The 21,744-nt window shown below is 34.2% G+C and overlaps 2 protein-coding genes across 2 annotated transcripts in view; one reads left to right on the plus strand and one right to left on the minus strand.

The window, feature by feature from the left end:
- LOC109847842 (golgin candidate 4-like) lies at window positions 3,563–19,979 on the plus strand. Its single transcript, XM_020417079.1, has 15 exons — window positions 3,563–3,882; window positions 8,295–8,393; window positions 9,146–9,265; window positions 9,463–9,639; window positions 10,143–10,278; window positions 10,376–10,440; window positions 11,358–11,528; window positions 11,702–11,809; window positions 14,114–14,236; window positions 15,394–15,690; window positions 15,818–15,883; window positions 16,696–16,898; window positions 18,468–18,522; window positions 18,655–18,837; window positions 19,475–19,979. Exons 1-15 carry the CDS (start codon window positions 3,664–3,666, stop codon window positions 19,772–19,774), a joined length of 2,322 nt encoding a protein of 773 aa, XP_020272668.1. The 5' UTR covers window positions 3,563–3,663; the 3' UTR covers window positions 19,775–19,979.
- Window positions 20,916–21,744, minus strand: part of LOC109847846 (reticulon-like protein B4) — a 2,565-nt gene continuing 1,736 nt past the window's right edge. Inside the window, exons 4-5 of the mRNA XM_020417084.1 lie at window positions 21,722–21,744; window positions 20,916–21,418 (exon numbers count right to left, since the gene is read on the minus strand). The exon at window positions 21,722–21,744 is cut by the window's right edge and continues 65 nt beyond it. Of these exons, the coding sequence (XP_020272673.1) occupies window positions 21,249–21,418; window positions 21,722–21,744 (193 nt within the window). The 3' untranslated portion in view covers window positions 20,916–21,248. The remainder of the gene's footprint in view (window positions 21,419–21,721) is intronic.

Genomic DNA, 21,744 nt, shown 5'->3' on the forward strand with positions numbered 1-21,744 from the left:
GTTTGGATCTGGGGTTTTTAGGCTACGCCTTGATACATTCACCCGACCCGAACCCGACCCGTTATTGTTATTAAAGGGGTGTGCTAAAAACATTTGTATCCAAAGATTTTTTGCACATCCATATTTCATTGGCAGGGTTGGTAAATATTTATGTTCGATAGATTGTGATTATAGATGCATGTCTGTGTCCAAATATATATGATTATATATTTATAATTGTTTTAATCCTTAAATTAAGTTAATCATGATGATCAAAAAGTCGAAATTTAGCTACCCATGTATGATGAGGAACTTATTAATTAACTTTCATGTATCTTATTAACTTTTTTCTTTATCACCTATTTTTCTTGTATCCATTTTGTATATGCTGTATATTTGTATATGTATCTGATTTTAGCAGGTAAGAATTATTTTTCTTTGTTCGAGGAATATCTGAATCCATAATCGATAAGCATATACAAATGTGATAAGTGGCATATCCAAGCTCTATCAAAATAGTTTGCAACTCAAGCTCACATTCATTCGAATTAGATGAAGTCTGTATTATGACAATAAAATATTCACTTACTTGATGAATTCGTGCTTAGTTAGGTTTATTTCAAAACAAAGATATTACAACCTATAAGAGTTTATCCCTAACTAACAAAAAAATTAACATAAAATTTTAAGGGAATAATGCTTCCAGCCCCCAAAAGCTAAGGAAACGTGCTTCCCACCCTCAAGACTTTATCAACGGGTGTTTTACCCCCAAAAATAAAGATTATGTTCTCTGAGCCCCCAAAACACAAAACCCAAAACATTAAAACATGTGAAGACCGTAATACCCTTCTCTCTCTCTTTCTTTTTTTTATTAAAATATGATGATGATTATTTTATTATTTTTGTTTTCTCTCTCTTTATCATGATGTACTGAGATGATAGTTAAAATGATTGATGATGATTATTTTATTATTTTTGTTTTTTATTATTTTGGTTGTTTGTATTGGGAGATTGTTAAAGTTACGGGTTAATTGTTAATGTTACTACTTAATTGTTAATGTTACGGGTCAATTGTTAAGGTTATGAATCATCTCTCTCTCTCTCTTTCTTTTTTTATTAAAATATGATGAGGATTATTTTATTATTTTTGTTTTCTCTCTCTCTTTATCATGATATACTAAGATGATAGTTAAAATGATTGGTGATGATTATTTTATTATTTTCTTTTTTTATTATTTTGGTTGTTGTGTATTGGGAGATTGTTAAAATTACGGGTTAATTGTTAAGGTTACGAATTAATTGTTAATGTTACAGGTCAATTGTTAGGTTATGAATCCTCTCTCTCTTTCTCTCTCTCTCTCTCTCTCTATCATGATATTTCTTTGATGATATTGAAATGATTAAAGAGAATTATTATTTTATTATTTTTGTTTTTTATTCTTTTTGTATTTTTAGAATATTCGTTGTTAAGGATAATGGTTGGTTGTAAAGGTTATGCATTGATTGTTAAGGTTACGGGTTGGTTGTTAAGGTTAATGGTTTGTTGTTAAGGTTATGGGTTTGTTGTGTAGGTTACGGATTTGTTGTTAAGGTTACTGGTTTAATTGTTAAGGTTATGGGTTTAATTGTTAATGTTACATATTTAATTATTAAGGTTACAGGTTTAAGTGTTACGGTTACGATTTATTAATTGTTAAGTTTACGGTTTAATTGTTAAGGTTACGGGTTTAATTGTTAAGGTTACGGGTTTAATTGTTAAGGTTACGTTTTTAATTGTTAAGGTTACGAGTCAATTGTTAAGGTTATGGATCCCTTCTCAGTTCTCTCTCTCCCTTGTAACCTTAACAATTAAACCCGTAATCTTAACAATTAAACCGTAACATTAACAATTAAACCGGTAACCTTAACAATTAAACCCATAACCTTAACAATTAAACCGTAACCTTAATAATTAAACCGTAACCTTAATAATTAAACCCGTAACCTTAACAATTAAACCCGTAACCTTAACAATTAAACCGTAACCTTAACAATTAATAAACCGTAACCGTAACAATTAAACCCGTAACCTTAACAATTAAATATGTAACATTAACAATTAAACCCGTAACCTTAACAATTAAACCCGTAACCTTAACAATTAAACCTGTAACCTTAATAACAAATCTGTAACCTACACAACAAACCCATAATCTTAACAACAAACCCTTAACCTTAACAACCAATCTGTAACCTTAACAATCAATGCATAATATTTACAACCAACCATTATCCTTAACAACGAATATTCTAAAAATACAAAAAGAATAAAAAACAAAAATAATAAAATAATAAGCCTCTTTAATCATTTCAATATCATTAAAGAAACATCATGAGAGAGAGAGAGAGAGAGAGAGAGATGATTCATAACCTTAACAATTGACCCCTAACATTAACAATTAACTCGTAACCTTAACAATTAACCCGTAACTTTAACAATCTCCCAATACAAACAACCAAAATAATAAAAAATAAAAATAATAAAATAATCATCATCAATCATTTCAACTATCATTTTAGTACATCATGATAAAGAGAGAGAAAAAATAATAATAAAATAATCCTCATCATATTTTAATAAAAAAAAGAAAGAGAGAGAGAGAGAGAGAGGATTCATAACCTTAACAATTGACCCGTAATATTAACAATTAACTCGTAACCTTAACAATTAACCCGTAACTTTAACAATCTCCCAATACAAACAATCAAAATAATAAAAAACAAAAATAATAAAATAATCCCCATCAATCATTTCAACTATCATCTTAGTACATCATGATAAAGAGAGAGAGAATTGGGGGCTGGAAGCATTTTTCCCAAATTTTAAATACAAAATTTAACAAGAAGCCTTCATTTTTTTAAAATTAATTAGAAACAGTTAGAAGAATATAAGAAGAAGAAGAAGATGGGGAAAAAAAAAGCTTAATTGCACCTAAATATCCTACACTTTCCCCTGATGCACTTATATACGTTCACTTACTTTTTTTTGCAGCATTCGTACAATCTAAATATTTATAAAACTTTCATTTATATACTAACATTTTTTGGTAACAACTATACACCCCTAAGGTCTTAAATCTTACACTTAAAAAATCTTTATGTTTTTAAAAGGACACTTAAACTCCCTAAATTTTTTAAAACTTGCACTTAAATATCTTTAAAGTTGAAAGTATTTAATTGTAAGTTTTAAAAAATTTAGAATGTAAATGTTGCTCAAACAAATAAGGATATATAAGTTTACATTTTATAAAATTTAGGATATATATAAGTTCCCAAAAGACGAGTAAAGGCATATATAACTGAAAAGCAGGAGAAATAATATGATATTTAAGTGCAATTAAGCCAAAACTTAATAAAATAAGAGAACAGGCTTCCTTATAAACTCCCAGCAGAAGCCGGATTCTGCCGCTTCCTCTCGTGGAGACAAGCGGATAATTATTTATTTATTTGCTCCTGTCCAAAACACCAAAATAGAAAATATAAAATCGGAAAGGGGTGAAAATGCATAAAAAACCTATGCATACCGGACGCTACTTCCTTCTGTTAACACCTCAGCGCCCCCTTCGTCCCAAAATTCCATCAGATCTAAAAACGAAAAAACTCCCTTTTTCAATAATTCGCACCCAAAATCCCTAAATAATTTCGATGATCAATTCGATCGCTACATACAAAGAGAGCCTCTCTCGGATCGCCAACGAGGTCTTCGACGCCGCCGAAGAGATGGAGATCCCTCAATCGAGGGATGGATCTCGAGAGGTTTCGCCTGCTTCTGGCCGTCGGTTCTCGCAGAGGTCTTCGAGATTCTCGTCCCCGGTCGCTAAATCTCCGATTGCCAATGGGGTGGATCATGGATCACACGATGAGGTTTGTGCTAATTTTGATCGACTTTTGATGTTTTCTTTGAGAATTTATTAATGTGATTCTGTGTGGATTGAGGTTAGGGTTTCCCTGTTGTTAGATGCTAATTCGATGATGGTAATTTGAGCTTTAGGAAGAATTTCAGTCTGAATTGAGGTCTTTTTTTTACTCGAGAATAAAATCCATATTGATCTAGTAAGTTGGGTATTCGAGAAATTAGTTCACAAATTTGGTTTCAAGGTGGAATGAAATCTTACTAGTGGCTAGTGACTTGATTTTTGATGCTTCAAAGGGGAAGATCAGCACCTAAAGACTGACAAAGATGATAAGAGCATATTTGGCTCAATCCGGAAAAGTGTGTAAATTCGTCAACCACAAAAGGGTTCAATTCTAGAATGTTACGTAGGTCATCAATAACTAAAGTCTCCTGTATATGGGGATCAGTTATATAGCCGGGAATGGACACTCTTTTTTTTTTTTTAAATCCATGTTGTCTATCCTATACATGGATATCCATTTTGACGCTTATAAATAGATACCCATATCTATTCTTTCAGGTAATAGAGGTCAAGTTCCAAAAGTCCTCTGTTAGGCACACATGCATACAAACTTTAGAAATTGTGAAGCATAACATAAATTAGTGCTGAGGACAGTCTCCATTTGCTGCATCACCAAAGGCACTCTAAAGCTCGCTTGTCGGTGTCCTTTCCGAATTTTATGAAGCTTTTGCACAATCAACTTTTATTTGTTGTATATGCTTTTAGATTACACTAGTATAAAGTACGTGCGTTGCATGTGGACTTACTTGTCATATTTTCTAATGCACTCTCCAATAGTGGAATGCAAAATATTCCATAAATTAAGGATAGGAGGTATCACTTAGGTGCTTTTTTGTTTCTCCTTTTTTTCTTGTTATTATGTTGGTAGTTTTACCAAAATTATCAATAAGTTTTATAAGATATTGCCTTATAATATTGAATATAATTTAATGGTTACTCTTAAGACATGATTTTTTTTTAATTTATTTTTTATTTTGTTGTTTTTTGTCTTTCATTAAACCATCACATAATATCATCACTAAAATTAACATGACAGGGGCAGGTTTTCAATGTGAAATTATACTATTCAAACATATAAAATTTTAAATTTGCAAATTTTTATACTTTATATTCAAGAAAAAATAACTTGTAATATATTGAGCAATCTGTTTAATCATGATCATGAAAAATCTGTATTTTTTAATTCATTTAATAATATCAACTCTTTCATACTTCCTAAACACTTGTCCACGACAATCAACTAATTTCTAGACCTCTTGAAAAAAAGATACAACAATGTAAACATAAAAGAGAGAGCCAACAAAAAGGATTTTTTTTTCTAGCAAAACCTTGTCGAGAATCAAACTGAAAGTACTTCGCCTCAATATCAGTCAAATCTTCAACAATTGCATGCACCATCATCCTCCAAGCATCCATTAATGGCTGCATTTTCATCCTATGCACCATCATCCTCCAAGCATCCATTAATGGCTGCATTTTCATCCTCGAATGTTGTCTACCACACCCTAACTCCTCCTTCACTCTTGACATCATCACATTGTCTATTGTCACCATTTCTTTCTCTACCACACCTCAGCTCCTCCTTCACTTTTGACATCATCACATTGTCCATTGTCACCATTTCTTTCACAAAGGAACTTCCTCCAACTTCCACCAGCCTATAAGATTATATATATAGCTTGGAACTTGGAGATGCTTAATTTGACAAAAGTGAAGGAAAAAAAGCTATGAATGAAGAAAGAAATAGGAGGGGAAAAAGTTATTCTTATGTTCAAGTTTTAGAAAAATTATTCTTTTTCTATTCAAATAAAAAACTCTATATATTAATTAATAAATTTCTCAAGTAAAAAAGTTATTCTCATGTTCAAGTAAAAAAGAGCATCTAAGTGAATTAGAAGTAAATCTTTTACCTTAATTGTCGAAACCTAATTTTCATAAATTTGAAGATACATAGTACTAGCTCTCCAAAAAAAATCAAGCTCTACCCTGCAAACTTTGAGAAAAATAAGTATTAAAAAAGTAGTCTTGTATCATTGCATTCATTTAATATTGAAGATACATGGTGCTAGCTCCAAAAAAATCAAAGTCCAACCTGCAAATTTTGAGAAAAATAGTAATTAAAAAATAATTGAATTTCATGAGAAACTATTATGCAGAGTTGAGACCTTTGAAATCGTACAGAGTTGCATTTGAAGTGGAATTAGTATATATAATGTTTATAATCGACTTTGTTAGTAATAATTGTTAACGGAAATAATTATTGTCATTTTTAGTAACAGAAATAAAGTTAATGAAAGAGATTAATATGTTGATGGGAGGTTACAAAAATGTAAACAAATGAAAGTGAGTTTGGACTTATATCAATTGAAACATGAAACGTCTTTAACCATTCTGTGTGAGTATTTAATATAAAACATTCATGTTTTTTGGGGGTTATGCATGAAACGTCTTTGACCATTCCGTGTGAGTATTTAATATAAAACATTCATGTTTTTTGGGGTTATGAATATGCATTTAATTTGGGGTTATGTATGTATGGGTATAGTTTATGTATGGATGCATGTATTTTATATATGCATGTATATGTTTAAAAAGGCATGCATTTAATTGAGGGTTATTATGTATGTATGAGTATTGTTTATGTATGGATGCATGTATTTTATGTATGTATGTATATGTTTAAAAGGGCATTTTCGGAAGAAATGTTTTAACATGTCAATCCACTTTTAGAATAGTATTAGATAGTTTATGTATGGATGCATGTATTTTATATATGCATGTATATGTTTAAAAAGGCATGCATTTAATTGAGGGTTATTATGTATGTATGAGTATTGTTTATGTATGGATGCATGTATTTTATGTATGTATGTATATGTTTAAAAGGGCATTTTCGGAAGAAATGTTTTAACATGCCAATCCACTTTTAGAATAGTATTAGATAATTTTGTTCTATTTTACTTCCCTGATTTTTTTTTTTGCTTTTGCCAAGAAAGGTAAAACAGGGGTTGGCCTTCTGCTAAAGTAGAAACTTCTAAATTCTTCAAGCAAAAATGGGATTATGAATAGTGAGATCTCATGGCTCATGGATGTTTTTTATTTTTTGGCAGCAGAAGGAGATGAGAAATATCTAATAGTTACATGTGCCTGAAAACATTGCATTGCAGAGTTATATATGATATATTGATGTGCAATGTTGCATGCCAATTTTAAATAGTGGTATAGCATAGGGAATGGAAACAATAGGTGTCAATAGTTCATGGGAAATGTAATTTTTTTTCAAAAGGAGAGTCTAAGCTAGTATTGTGAATTTGATCTGATAGTTTAATTTATCAGTTTTGTGAGGCAGAATCACAAAAATGTATTGAAAGTTAGACATGTGACAGAGTATCATCTAGTATCTGCATTTTTAAAATAAATTTCGCATGTGAGATGCGTTGATGTTCCAGCTAAGGGGGTGTTAGTCAATCGGGACATTTTCATGCAAAATGGGATAATTGTTAAAGTGGAATAATTTTTTGTTAGTGGGATATTTTAGTGGGATAAATATGAACAATTTTGTGAAGCGGGATATTTTGATAAAATAACGTGGGATAAATATTTATAACCATGAAATATATATTTATGCATTTTGAAGATATAAATACTATTTACGTATTTTAAACTTACTATTATTGATTGATAATTGCTTACAAAATTGTTCTTTACTATTAAATAACTTTTGGTTAAACTATAAGATATTGACAATTATTATTATAATCATGGTCTAAAGATGGTGATAACCATAATAGGAAAGAAGTAAAGAAAAAAAATATAAAAATAAAAAATAACAAAATAAATACAAGTTCTAGTTTTTTACAACCTAGTTCCAAACTAAAACTTAGAATAATTTGAGAGAGTAGAACTCTCATTTTTTTTATAGAAAAATAAAAAAAATGGGATAATTTTGTACCATTATCTCAATTCTAGTTTTGTTAGAGTTCTACTTGACTAACACTGTAAAATTTTGTTCTAGTTTTAGTTCTATGTGACTAACACCTTAAAAATTTATCTCACATATTATCCCAGTTCTAATTTTAAGTTCTAAGTGACTAACCCCCCCTAAGAATTGAAAGAGCAAAGTTGGAAAGGGAATGTGAGATCACGTAAGTTTTAGGATGATATGGTAGGGGGCTTGAGTGGAGATTAGATGAATGGTTGAGACTATGTTGCTAACTTTTGTTCTATTTCACTATAGATTCATATATTGAGCTTTCCGGAAAATGTTCCATTCTTTTGTGTACTCATTTTTGGAAGAAAAAAAAAATTTTGGTTGTTAATCACCATTTTGATTTGTTCTAATAGAATCACATGTTGCAGGTTTCAAAATACAAGGCAGATATTCAGAGGCTTCTAGCATCTGAAGCTGAAATTAAGGAATTGGCATTCAGTTATGCTGCTGTATTGAAGGAGAAAGAGGTACGTTACTGCCGTTCGAATATATCTGCTTCATGAGTGTTCCATGTGGTCCTTAGTTGTGTGAGCTTATAGCTTCGGCGAGTCTGATTAGCAACCTCTGGTTATCATATAGTTTGCCAATTTTTGATGCATATTGTATTTATCTCTATTGGGGTTTCCATTTACTGTTGATGTAAGAAATAGAAGGCGAGCAGTAATGGTTAATTGTTTCCATGAGCTCTTCTGATGTGTTTTTCCCTAGTATAGTTTTTTCTTCATGGACATTGTGATTTTCTGGACCTAAGGTTTGGATTTTGACCTTTGATTATTGAAGTTAACTAGAGTAGTTTCATGTTTCTTAGTTAAAATAGTTTGCATTCTTTTTCTTTGAACAGGTATTTGATCAGGGTTTGCCTTATAAATAAAAGATAAAAGTTTTTTCTTAATTATCATAATACTTGGTGTTACATGTCTTCAAATGCATATCTACTCTTCTAGTTGTGCAAAAAGCTCAGAAAACTATTGAAAAATTTGCTAATTGATGCTCCCCAATGTACCGTGGAGACTAGTTTACTGCATCTATTTCTCTAATACACATAATAACATAAAATAATCTGCTAATACGGGTCAACCTCGTCATTGAGTTAACTATTGATGTAGAACTTTTATGTCCTAATTGACATGTATTGTATTAATATATTTTCAAAAGTTTGCATCATTTTCCTTTTTTAACTTTTTGTGGATTTTCTTTTATTTCTCTTTCAATTTAACAGGAGCAACTGTCTAAATTGCGTGAAGAGAATGGCTCATTGAAGAAAACTATCGATGCCAAAGAGTCTGGTGGACATGGATCAAGAGATGAAAGTGTTAAAACATTACCAAACAACTCTAAGGTAATTCTAAGAACTCTTAACTCTTAGTAATCTTTGATTCAATTTATGCTGGAGTACTTCAAGGGACGTCAACTACATGAGGAGGTACTTATAGATTCAGTTGGGATCTAATTGTTTTTTCTATGTCATAGTTAGATGTCTTGCTACACTTATCTTCATATAGCTTGTTGTTTCTCACTTAAGATGCGTCTTCACAGATCCCTGTGGATCGTTCACCTGGCAGGTTACAGAGGAATACATCTCAAGGGAATTCTCGCTCAGGAAGCCATTCAGGGAAAAGTTCCATAACCAAGCAAGATGGACTCAGTAATGGCAGTATGCAGGCTGTTGATGCTACAACACAGATAATTGCAAATTCGCCAATGACTGATAAGGTATTTGTTCTAGTTCTCTCTTTTTCTACCTGGTAAGTTCATGGGTGCTTGTCAATACGTTGGTAATGATAAGCGAGTGAAAAATCTACTCTCTGTATCTTTAAATTCCGTGAGCATGCTCATATAGGTTCTTGATGCATATGGTTTCCCTATGTTTGGCAGTAGTTATTATAAACCCTTAGGAATCAGGTGATGCTTACTCTCACTATCCCATGCTTGTCTGTCTTTTGTGGATACTTAGTCATAATGCTTGCTCTCCCTTACTATTGTCATATATGAGTATCATAGCTCTCATTCCCTGGTATAAAATAGTTTCCTGCTTACGTTTCTTGTTTCTTATGTTGTTCGAGGGTGCTTGCTATGTCATTATGCATGGGTAAATTTAGCTACTTCTCGTATTTTAATAATACCTTCACACTGTGCTTTGAACATTTCCATTATATTGTTGTTTATCTTCTATTATATGTGCACATACTTAAAGGTTGTTTTTTACACAAATTTAGGAACATAACAATTTGATCGATGAAGCTGGATCATTGGCGGCAATACAGGCTAGTCATGAGTCTGAAATAAAACAACTAAAGGCTCAACTTGATAGTGAGCGCGAGAAGGCATCAACCATACAGATAAAGTTACAAAGTAAATTGTGACGTTCATTTGCTCTTTGTCTCTACTGCATTGTTCCCATTTATTATTCTTTCCCAAATAACATATCTTTCCATGTTGCTCTCTGTAGAGGAACAACAGCTGAAAGAGTCTTCTCAAAGGGAGCTCCAAGATTTGAAGATTGAGAAGGAGAGGGTAAGTGCATTTGGTTCTTGCCATCTGAATGATTAGGATTTAGACTTATAAATCCAGCAAGAATATCAAGATTATTATATAGGATAAATTGCGGATAGATGTAGTCTAACACAACTTAGTTGTAATGCTGATAGCTTTGATCTCTATTTCTCAAAATTTCTTGACTTATCGTCATGTTGTAAATGATAACTTGGTATTGTCTGGATGAATATGTTCCCAATAGATGGAATTGGAAGTTGACTGTCCTTATCACAAGAATTGTGGGTATAGAGTTTGTTATTTATATTACTCGTAACCATGAATGTAAATGCCTTATAAATAGCTATAATACTCTCATTTTCTTGCTTCTTCAGCAATGTTTCAAATATCCTGACTTGGCATCGGCCGATATTATCCTTATATAAGGCCTGCTGCAAAACAATATGGTCTCAAATCCTTTACTGCTTTTTGCAATTTTTAGGTGACATGTCAATATTTTCTTGATGCATTAGGCAACATTTCAGGCTTTCAGCGTAAAAATATTGGCTGAAATGTTGCAATGTTGATTCAGAGTTTTATTTACTTTAAAGATTGGTTTGGATTTACGGTTCTGTTGAGGCCTACAACAAACAAATATCTGCCTAAAAGAAGAATTGGGGCTCAATTGAGACTTTTGCAAAAGATACCACCTTTCTCAATAGCTCCATTCTTTCGTACATCAAGTATGAATATCTACGTTAAATATATAGTGACACCCCTATATGTATTAAATATCTCCGAGATATCCCCCATATCCGCCATCTGATATGGAAATTTTCCATGCGACATTCAAAACACTGTTTTCTTGTCAACAATATCTTGTTCTATTTTATTTTTCTTATTCATTCCATTACTGTCTCTGTTAACTCATGGCACAATGTCTTGGTATCTAACTGCAGATCTTTACTGATATGAAAGAATTACAAGAACAGCTGAAGGAGAAAATCACGGAATTGAGACTACTGCAAGTGGAACTTAGTAGGAGGAATATGGAAGAAGATCTAAATGATTCTTTGAGAAATTTGGAAAGAAAGGTCTCAGTATTAGAAGAAGACAATGCCAAGCTTAAGGTTGGCTCTCTTAGACTCTTAGTGAAACATTCTTATGTCAGTTAATTATATCCTACACTAAATCAGGACCATTCTAAATCTATTATCTCCTCAAATTGCCTCTCCTTGTTTTCTTTTTTGAACTGCATGGGTCAATAGTCAATCAACTCATTCCACCTCTATATTTTTTGTAGATGGAGAAGAACGAACTTGAGGTAACTCTAAATCTTCGCAGCAGGTCAGAAAGTATTGCTGCTAATGATCCCGGATTTATTGATAAGAATACAAGTGAATTGATTGAGGTAGGTCCTCTTTCCTTTTTGGCAGCTTGTTTATCGATGATGAGCGTGGATTGCTTAGAAGTCTTGAAACAAGTCTAACGTATTACTGTAATATTGGTAATATTCATATCAATGGCGAAAAAAACATATATTTGCAACCACAAGGCTACCAATCTTTTGGTATAGCTCTTGATCTCATCCTTAACTAGTAGTTTAATTAATTACCTCTAGTCAGTAGCCTTAACACCATCAATAAGGTCTCTGTTTTTTTATGGTTAAGGGTTTGGCAGCAGTTCATAGGAAATTCCACTCATTACCTTCTATGACATTTTCTTAAATCCTGATTTGTTTTGCTGAGGAGTTTGTACCATCATTTGAAAATTGCAATTTTTATTTTTGTTGTATTGATTATCTTTAGAGAATGTTTTTGTATGTATGCAGTAATCTCTGTCAGGATGAATGCATTGTACCTTAGAAAAACTTCTTTTCTAATGCGTCATGTTGAGTGTTAGCTAGAGAGCTAGGTTACCGGACACTTGATCTGGACGCCCATATCTGTGTCACTTCACGTATCTGTGTCCGTGTCCGATACTTCACGTATCTGTGTCCGTGTCCGATACTTCACGTATCTGTGTTCATGTCCGACATTCCTTAGACACTTCTTGAGTATACATACACTTACTCGGATGTGTATGGAATTATATAATACATATTTTACTTTAAAACGCTCGTGATACACTTCTTGGACGTATATCTTACACTTCCCCTCAAATTTCCACAACTCATTGGACTCAACTCGGGTTTGTTTCATCCCATCACCAGTTCATAAGTAAGGGTAGTTTGAGTATCTAGTTAAAAAAGGAGTGGTTTTTCAATTTATAATCTTATCCATGAAAGAAACATAAAAACTTTTATTGAGATTTTAGTTCTCATAACATGTGAATGAAAAACAATATCGATATCATATAAATTATTAATATGTATACATATAGTTGTGTCCATGTATCCTACAATTTACAAATTTGGTGTCACATATCCTCACCCGTGTCAGTGTCTGCACCTACACCTGTACCCGTGCAACATAGCTAGAGAGGCAACTACGCTTGTTCACATCATAATGTACTTGTTCTGAAAAGTAGCTTCATGCTAATTTAATAGATTAAAGGTGAATTCTAATTTAATTGAAAATCTATTTCTTATCTTGAAACTAAGTAGCTGCGTGATAAATAGTCTTTTCAGCTCTATTAGTAACGTACTTAGTTGTTCAACTTTGGATGTGACGTTGAAAAAAGAGCTTATAGCGTATATATGCTATCAAGAAAAACTTTGGAAAGGACTAAATAACAACCTTCCTAAATTATCATAGACATGTATGAAATTATTGGAAATGAATATAAATTCCTTCCAAGTTTTCCCCCCTTATTGGATCACTTGAATACCTTCAGCAATTAACTGTTTACATATTCACAATGGTTCATGAATTCTTTTCTTCCTACCTTTTTTTTCAAGGCTCCCTCCCTTTCCCTACCTATTCAATAATTGTATATGGCTTACCCATAGTGCAGTGTTGTTAGTGAGATTTTGCAATCACTTGACCAGACAACATTATGCTTGCTCTGTTGATCAGTTCTTTGTTTCTGTAATTATCATTGAGATTCAAAGTAGTGGCAAGTGGAACTTGTTTTCTGATTGAATCTTTCTTGTTTGTTTACTGCCATTTCTGTCGTGCATAATCTCTAAGGCATTGTTGATTAAGTGGTTTTGTTATGTGATTGCAGCTTTCCTCTGTGGGACTTATGTCGTAGAAACAATGTATGACATCTTAACATTATTGTACGCTATTGTTTAGATCTCTCTCCACCGTGTTGTGGAGTCCTTTCCTTTTAGGGCCACGAATGATGTCTCTCTTCTATTTGTTTTTGACACAGTCTTATCTATATATTATCTTTTGGTTTGTATACTTTGGGGGATATGCATAACTTTTCACCCTGACTATATCTTGTGCGTAGTAAGACTTGAATCCAGTTCTCCACATGTATACTCATCTTGACCTTTCTAGATTCTTGAGTTTGGGGAGGTGATATAGGAGGTCTAGATGCCTACCTAGCATTTTTCAAGCACCTCTTTGTAGCCATTACATGGGCTTCTAGATTCATGCTGCTTCTTTTGGTTTGTATTGTATTTAGCACATTTGCACAAATCTGAAGCTATCCAATGGCAACGAAGTTTTAATCCTCTTCCATTTATGTAGTGTAACATCTTTAATCCAAGTCTCTCACACAGAGTTTGTTGACCTAGTTTCTTCTTGTCTATAATTAAATGTAGAAAGCGACTGAAGATATGGAATTATCTATGTGGAAGTTGAAGGAAAGTTTGGAACAGACCTCCAAAGAACGGGATAAAGCATTGCAAGAATTGGATCGGCTCAAGCAGCATTTGCTAGAGAAGGTATTTATTATTTTGATCTTCATTTACTATTCATGTTATCACCGTGTAGTTACTGCTCTGCAGAAACATCTTATAGCTATGACCACTATTTAGTATTTCTCAGATTCTCAGGGTCCAGATTGCATTTTTCTGTTTGCATAGAGTCACTTCATTCACTTGAATTAACCTGATAGAATTCTCTTATTCTGATTTTCTCCCCTTGTAAGTATAAATCATAAATAAAAAAGCTGATTGTGTGATAGCTCATATGGCTAGTTTTCTTCCAGTTTAAATTTGCTCTCCTAGTTGTTGCAAAATTATAATGATATGGGCAGATGCTCAGCTTGTTACATAGAAGCAAACTGGATGTTTAATGATTTTCTACCAACTAGATGTTATTGGTTTGCATCCAGATTACTTGGACACGACATATTGGATGCCATGTTCTTGTCCAACACGTGCCCGACACGGACTCTCCGCAGGCACGCCATGGACACATGCGGTTCAAAACAAAACCCGATTGCCCTATTAGTTATACCCTGAACTAGCTTCTTTGGTCATATTGGGTTCAAACCCAATTGATTTTTGAACTCGAAAACTGAAACCCATTACTTAGCTTGAAGAATACCATATTGTATTATCTCATACGGTCAAAAATAAACTTTTATTGCTAAACCTTATTCTTAGTTTTATTTAACTTGATTCTTAATTGTTATAGATAATACAAGAAACATACAAATGTTATAGGTATTTTAATTCAATAATCTAATATAAACTGTATATATATAGCCGTGTCCTTGTATCCTACATTTTACAAATTTGCCGTGTCCCGTGTCCATAACTGTGTCTGTGTCCGTGTGCGCACCCGTATCCATGCTGCCTAGGTTTGCATGGCTTTCTATCTTAGTATATCTTACTGATTATAAGCCTCTCTCGAGAAGTTGTTTTATGAGTTAGCAAGCAATATTTTGCAATTCTCAAATTAAAATTTTGTCCAATGCCTGGTTGAAGTAAGTTGCATAGTCTATGCTGATTATAATTCCATTAGTCTCAGCATCTGTCTTGTGTTTTGCATATGCTGATGCTTTTGGGATTGGGTGTACACTTAGCGAGGTTTTTCTCTTCGAACGTTCTGCAGTCAAATTGAAGATGGTTTCTTCTACTACGGTATTGTCTAGGAACTTGAAGAATCAGATAAGATGGATGAGGACAGCAAGGTCATCGAGGAACTTCGGGCAACTGCTAATTATCAAAGAGCTCACATTCTGCAGTTGGAAAGAGCTTTAAAGCAGGAAACAGCAAGCAAAGAAGAAATTATGAAGTTTAAGAGTGATGAGCTTCAGAAATCAAGCGAAATGATTAATAACTTGAGGGAAAAACTTGCAAACTGCATGAGCATAGTTGATTCGAAGAACATTGAACTTCAAAATCTTCAAACTGCACTTGGCCAGTATTACGCTGAAAGTGAAGCAAAGGTATGAAGGTTCACAACCAAGTCTTGAACTTTTTATGTTATATCCTTATTAGGCTGAGAGGATCATCTAATTTCTTCTCTTTTGCAAAATTTTTAATACTTATGTATGTGCCTTTATCTTCTGGTAGGAACGATTAGGAAGAGATTTGGCTGTGGCAAGAGAAGAATCAGCAAAACTTTCTGAAACATTGAAGGTATGTTCATAGCCCTGCATTTGAGATATAATTGATTATCATACTCTACTGTACTTTTTTATCTATTGTATACACAGTATAATCCAAAGGGATCTGATGTTTGGTGTTTGTGCATCCCTACAAGCATGATCATGATACATGAGTATTGCAAAACAATTCTCTAGATCTAATTCCTCCCAAGTCTCCAACAGTGTTACAATTATAAAGTTGCAGATGGATGTGTCCTAAACTTTCAAGGTGTAAACTTGCCTGTCCATCTTTCTGTTGGGGTCATTCTGACAGCTCCGCTTATGAGTTGAAACTTATTTTTACTACTTTTTTGGCTGACGATCTTCTCTCAAAACAAGTCAGATTCGTCTACAAGTATCAAAATCAATCTAATTAAGAGGTATTCCTAAGAATCGCTTCTGATCCTTGCTCGGGCAAAGTTTGGTACTCATCTACGTCCTAAGTTGGTCCGTGCTTCAAGCACATTGTGCCAGCTGAGCCCATTACATATTCAATGATCTGTGTGGAAATTTTTAAGTATTGATAAGGCTGTTGTCCTTTAATATATCAAAATAATGCACCATCGAACATGTACGTGCTGCCATTTAATTTATCCTCTGAGTATCAGTGAATTGTCTGGATATGGTCTCTCTGCTGACACTTTAATCTGATGCTGTGTATAAAGATTCCTCACTCTGCTCTCTTTCATTAATTCCATGGGGGAATTGCATCCTTTTTTAATACTTTTACAACCTAGAATTGAGTTGTCTAATCATAGTATCTGGAAAGTATAGTTTGATAATAAGTGTCCTTTTATATTTTAGGCTGTAAGTGAAGGGCTGGAAATATCTAAAAGGGAAAAGGAAGAAATACTTGGTAAGCTTTCACATGCAGAAAGAATGTTATCAGATGGTAAATGTGCCATACAGAAGCTGGAGGAGGACAATTCGAAGTTGCGGCGTGCACTTGAGCAGAATATGACAAGACTAAATAGGATGTCACTGGATTCAGATAATTATGTTGACAGGTACTTATGACAACTTTGCTTTTATAATTCGAGCAAAACAATTTTATATTTTTTTGTGCAATATTTTATCTTGTAAGATTGAAGTTATAAAGGTTTGTTAACAAAATTTGCAGCCTTGCTGTGGGGACTTGTTTTCTACTAGTTGTGTTCATCAAATGTTACCTCTAAGATGCATATGTTATTAAACTCAGGATTATAAAAAACAGAGTGAAATGATGCTTGCATGAGCACCAAGTAGCAGTATATAGAGACCTTTAATATCAGTTGTTTCATAATTGGGGAGATAGATATCTCTTTTCACCCTTTCATGTTTTATATGTAAATATTATAATTAGCACTACCAGGCTGGGCCCTGGCCCCTGCTAAGCTCAATCCAATTTGAGGTGTGATTAGGTTGCACTTCCAAGTGGATGGGCTGAAATCAGGTATTAGATGCTGACTCTAAAATCTCAAGGACAATTCATCTTGTTGGGCCTGTATTAGAAATATCCCAACAGATATATCCTGTTATTTACCCATCAACCGAGAGACTGAACACCCACTATATACCCATTACTGCTTCTCAACAATTGAGAGGTTTGAAATGCAGTTTTCTCTAATCTAACAGTTATGGCTCTTGAGAATACGCAACAATTTGTCCTAACCGCGAGAACAAATTCTCCTAAGGTCTGGTTTCAGGGTCTGAATATCAGTGCGCTCTTTCATATCCCTTCTCATTGGTTAGGTTATTAACTCTATTGATCTTAGATCACTACTCACTAGTGCAGAGCATGAAAAAAGGTGCAAGATATTAAATAATTCTTGAATGCCAGGCCCTGATCTTCTTTCAGTTACCCACAGCTTTTCAAGCTCAGCTATGTGACAGGCCAGAGGAGAGCTAGGTAATTGATGGTGGATTAGAGGTTAGGCTTATGATATTCGAAGCGTGATCAACCCTCGCTAGGTGATTACTTAGGAACAGTGTAGCGAAGAGACATTTGGTTTTAACATTTATTTAGATGGCTGCAAATCTAGTTTGATAGGGAAAGGCTACATCCTGACTACATGTCCTTTGTTTATCAATTTGCCACTAATATCCCTAAGTTGAACAGGTCCTGCTTTCATGTAGCTGCATAACTGGTTTTTTGTGGGATATGGCACGTTTGTGGTTGGTGGCTTTTTGTGGTATCCTTTTTACAAAGAGCATACAATTCAACACTGCATTTTGATTGATGGGTCAGTGTAACGCCCTTAGCAATAGTCCCACATTGATTGTGTGAGGATGTAATGATGGGTTTAAATAGTAAGCCTAGGGAACCAAGTGCAACAATAGTTAACCATTTTAGGGCAGTTGATTAGCCAAACAACTCTTCAGTTAAAGTGTGCTTATGCAAGAGCACCCCCAGCCCCCAGGACGGGAGTTACAGTGTTGGACTTACATCGCGCCCGGGGCATGGCAGTCAGCGCAATGAAGTTTGTTCTGCAAGCACTCTTTGGTTTATTTGACAATATTAGCTTAGATTCCTCTCTGTTCCTGTTAGCAATTAATCACAAAATTCAAATGATGGATAGCTGATTATAATATGGCAGGCGCATCGTGATCAAATTATTGGTGACATATTTTCAGAGGAATCATAGCAAAGAGGTATTTACCCTTTCCATTTCTAAAATCTAAGTTTTATCCAAACATGTTATTTGGTGAGTGGATGAGGATCAAGCATGCTACTTCTACATGAATGTGAATGTGATTTGCAAACTGCACAATTTTTTCTCCCAGGTTCTGGATCTTATGGTTCGTATGTTAGGATTTTCTGAGGAAGAGAAGCAGAGAATTGGTTTTGCTCAGAGTGCTGCAGGGAAAGGCGTAGTTCGAGGTGTGTTAGGTCTACCAGGACGCCTGGTTGGAGGCATCTTGGGAGGGAGTTCACCCGAAGCATCTTCTCATGCTTCTGATAACCAGGTTGTTTTTTTTTCAGCACCCTGGCATTTCCGTTTAATTTTACTGTTTTACACTTGCAAAAGAATATTGTCACAAATTGTTCCATAGGATTTTGCCCACTGCCTCAACTTGGAGAGGTCTGTAAAAGTGTAGTAACATGGGATTATGAATTCAGACATTTTCTCCCACAAAGTGATAATAAAATTATGAGCAACTTCCATAGCTATCGTGTCAAATCGCTGATGTGGCACACATCCTGACTGCTACAATATATATCATCAACATATCGAGATCATAGCTAACAGCTTAAATGTGTCACATCAGCAATAGTCAACAGTGTGAATAGACGCACCAGTCCCAATTTATTCTAAACTTATTATGGTATGGTAGATAATCACATCTCTGTAATAATGCTTCCCAAGACTTCTGATAAATTATCGAAGAATTAGTAAACCTCAAAGGCGCAGAAGGTGTTTTGCTTTCTGTCAGATATCATACTATATTGCACAGTAATAGATAGCAATGATGGGCAAAAGTATAAATCTTAGAAAAATGTTGAGCTTTGAAATTCATTAAGAGCCTTTAACATCAATATTGCACCAAAATCTTCAAACTAGTATAAATGTCCAAGTTTCTAACCGTCCTTGTACTTCATCAGTCATTTGCGGATCTATGGGTTGACTTTCTTCTCAAAGAAACGGAGGAACGGGAGAGGAAGGAATCTGAAGAAGCTGCTCGACTGTCTTCAACCCCTAAAGAAGGAAGCACAAGCTCTACGAAGTTACCTAGTAACTATAAACCCCCAACTTCAAATTATTCAACAAACCAGTCCCTTCCTTTGAGACACCAGAAACCTTTTGAGCAGATCGATACTGAATTCGCAACAGTTCCGCTCAATTCTTCCTTCTCTCCATCAGCAGCAAGGTATGACCCCACCAGAATGCCTTCAAGGTACTGATGGTAGTAATTTACGATGCAAGTTGGAGGTCAATCGTCTTTTGCTGTAATTCGTTTTAGTCGATATTTCATTTGTTCATATCGAAAGCAGTGTATTTTAATTTTGGCCGCATTATTTGTTGTAAAAAGAGAGTTCCTTTTGTTCAGCATTCATGATGCCATATGGTTTATTCATGCTAATGTTTCATTTTTATTTTTAATTTTTATGTTTTGATGTTGGAAACATTCATTCTATATTTGGTTGTATTACTTGTCGTAGAAAGGATCTAGTTTGTTGGTCTATGACCACCACCGAAAAAGAAAAAAAAAACTGTGTGATGTGATCCGAAAGTGCTAACAAATTTCGACTCAATCAAACTTTAAAATCATCACAAACCCAAATTACAAATGCAAACGTGATCCGCTCAGTGTATATTCCCGCATAAGTAATAAATCATGTATTCAATGGCGTCGTATGTGATTTTCTCCTCAGAAAAGCTTTGTTTTCTTATTTCATTTTCAGATCGAAAGCTATAGACTGGACTAAGAGCACCGAGCTCATGTGTTGAGCTCATCATGTTGAATCCTCTCCGTTACCATTGAACATAATCAGATGCCCATCCTTCACGCCACAGACAGGTCTCAGTGATTAAGTCACTAGATTTCTTGGACTCCAAAATAACATCAAAACTTTCGCGAGCAAAACATATCACTAAAAAACCGCTAAAAGTATGATCGCTCAAAACTTTCCAATATTCAAGCCCTGTACCCTCGAACAATTTCCTAATATTCATACACGGGAAGAATGTGTACCACGTCTCGATAAAATCTGCAATATGATGAATTGAATTCATCATATACAGTTGCTTAAAACTAATTACCATAAAATTGAAAACCGGTTATAATTTCTGTTGACTCCACGGCGCTTTTTCAGTGAAACCTGTTTATTAGAAGCTCCAACGACAATCAGTGATGCAATTAAAGTCCAAATATCAGGAAATCATGCAACGTTGCCCGCACTCAAACGTGCCCAATCCATCAATCACGCTGCTGCATCATGCAGACTACACACATTCAACTAAACAGGGTCATGGATCAGGAGTGCATATAGACATCTACAGGAAATATAATAACATTACAAAATCATTAAAAACACAATATCGTTTAACCACCCCAGAAATGTTCAAATTTACGCATCGAACCTCATGCCAACAGCAAAAAGCATGCATCCTTGAGTAAACATCGCAACATGAAAATGATATAGCACAGTCACAATGTGCAAAAACGGCATACAAGCATATAGAATGTAAGCTACAATACGATCCATGTCACAAAATATTTGAATCGTACACACTAATCATACTAGAGTTATCCGGACAAGAGAAACCAGTCACAAAATATAACAATGATGAGGAGAAACAACAAAACAGCCATGATAACTTGCCATGCCAATAACCATCAGAACCTAATACAACCACGAGGTACCTTCTCCTTTCCTAGTGTAGCTTCTTATCCTTCAATGGTGCCCTCGGGATCTTGCTCAAATACTTGGCATGAACCACAGCATAGTGCTTCTTGAACTCTGCAGCTGCTTTCTCTCCAAATGAGTCGACTTTGTCCTCGTACTTCTCGTACAGGACAGGTACTGTGTGCAGCAAGACAAATGCTGTTTTTTTCCATTGAAGTAAAAAATCAGTCAGACAAAAGAACATAGAACCGAAATGAGAACCACAATAAAAACGCCATTATCCCAAATTCTTGGTGTTGGCTACATGAATGATACTCTTTTCACTCAGTTCGTTGAGGACTAACTCCTCCACTAAGTTGATCATTATCGTGTTCTTCTCAACAGTTTCCAAGTGTTTTCTTAGGCCTACATTCCCCAACAATTGTGACCTTATCATTTCTCCTAGTTAGTACATTTGATGACTTACATCGCACATGAACAAACCATCTCAAATGAAAAAACTGAAAAGAAAATTATGAAGAAAA

This window comes from Asparagus officinalis, chromosome 1, assembly GCF_001876935.1.
Source record: "Asparagus officinalis chromosome 1, Aspof.V1, whole genome shotgun sequence".
Lineage (NCBI taxonomy): Eukaryota > Viridiplantae > Streptophyta > Magnoliopsida > Asparagales > Asparagaceae > Asparagus > Asparagus officinalis.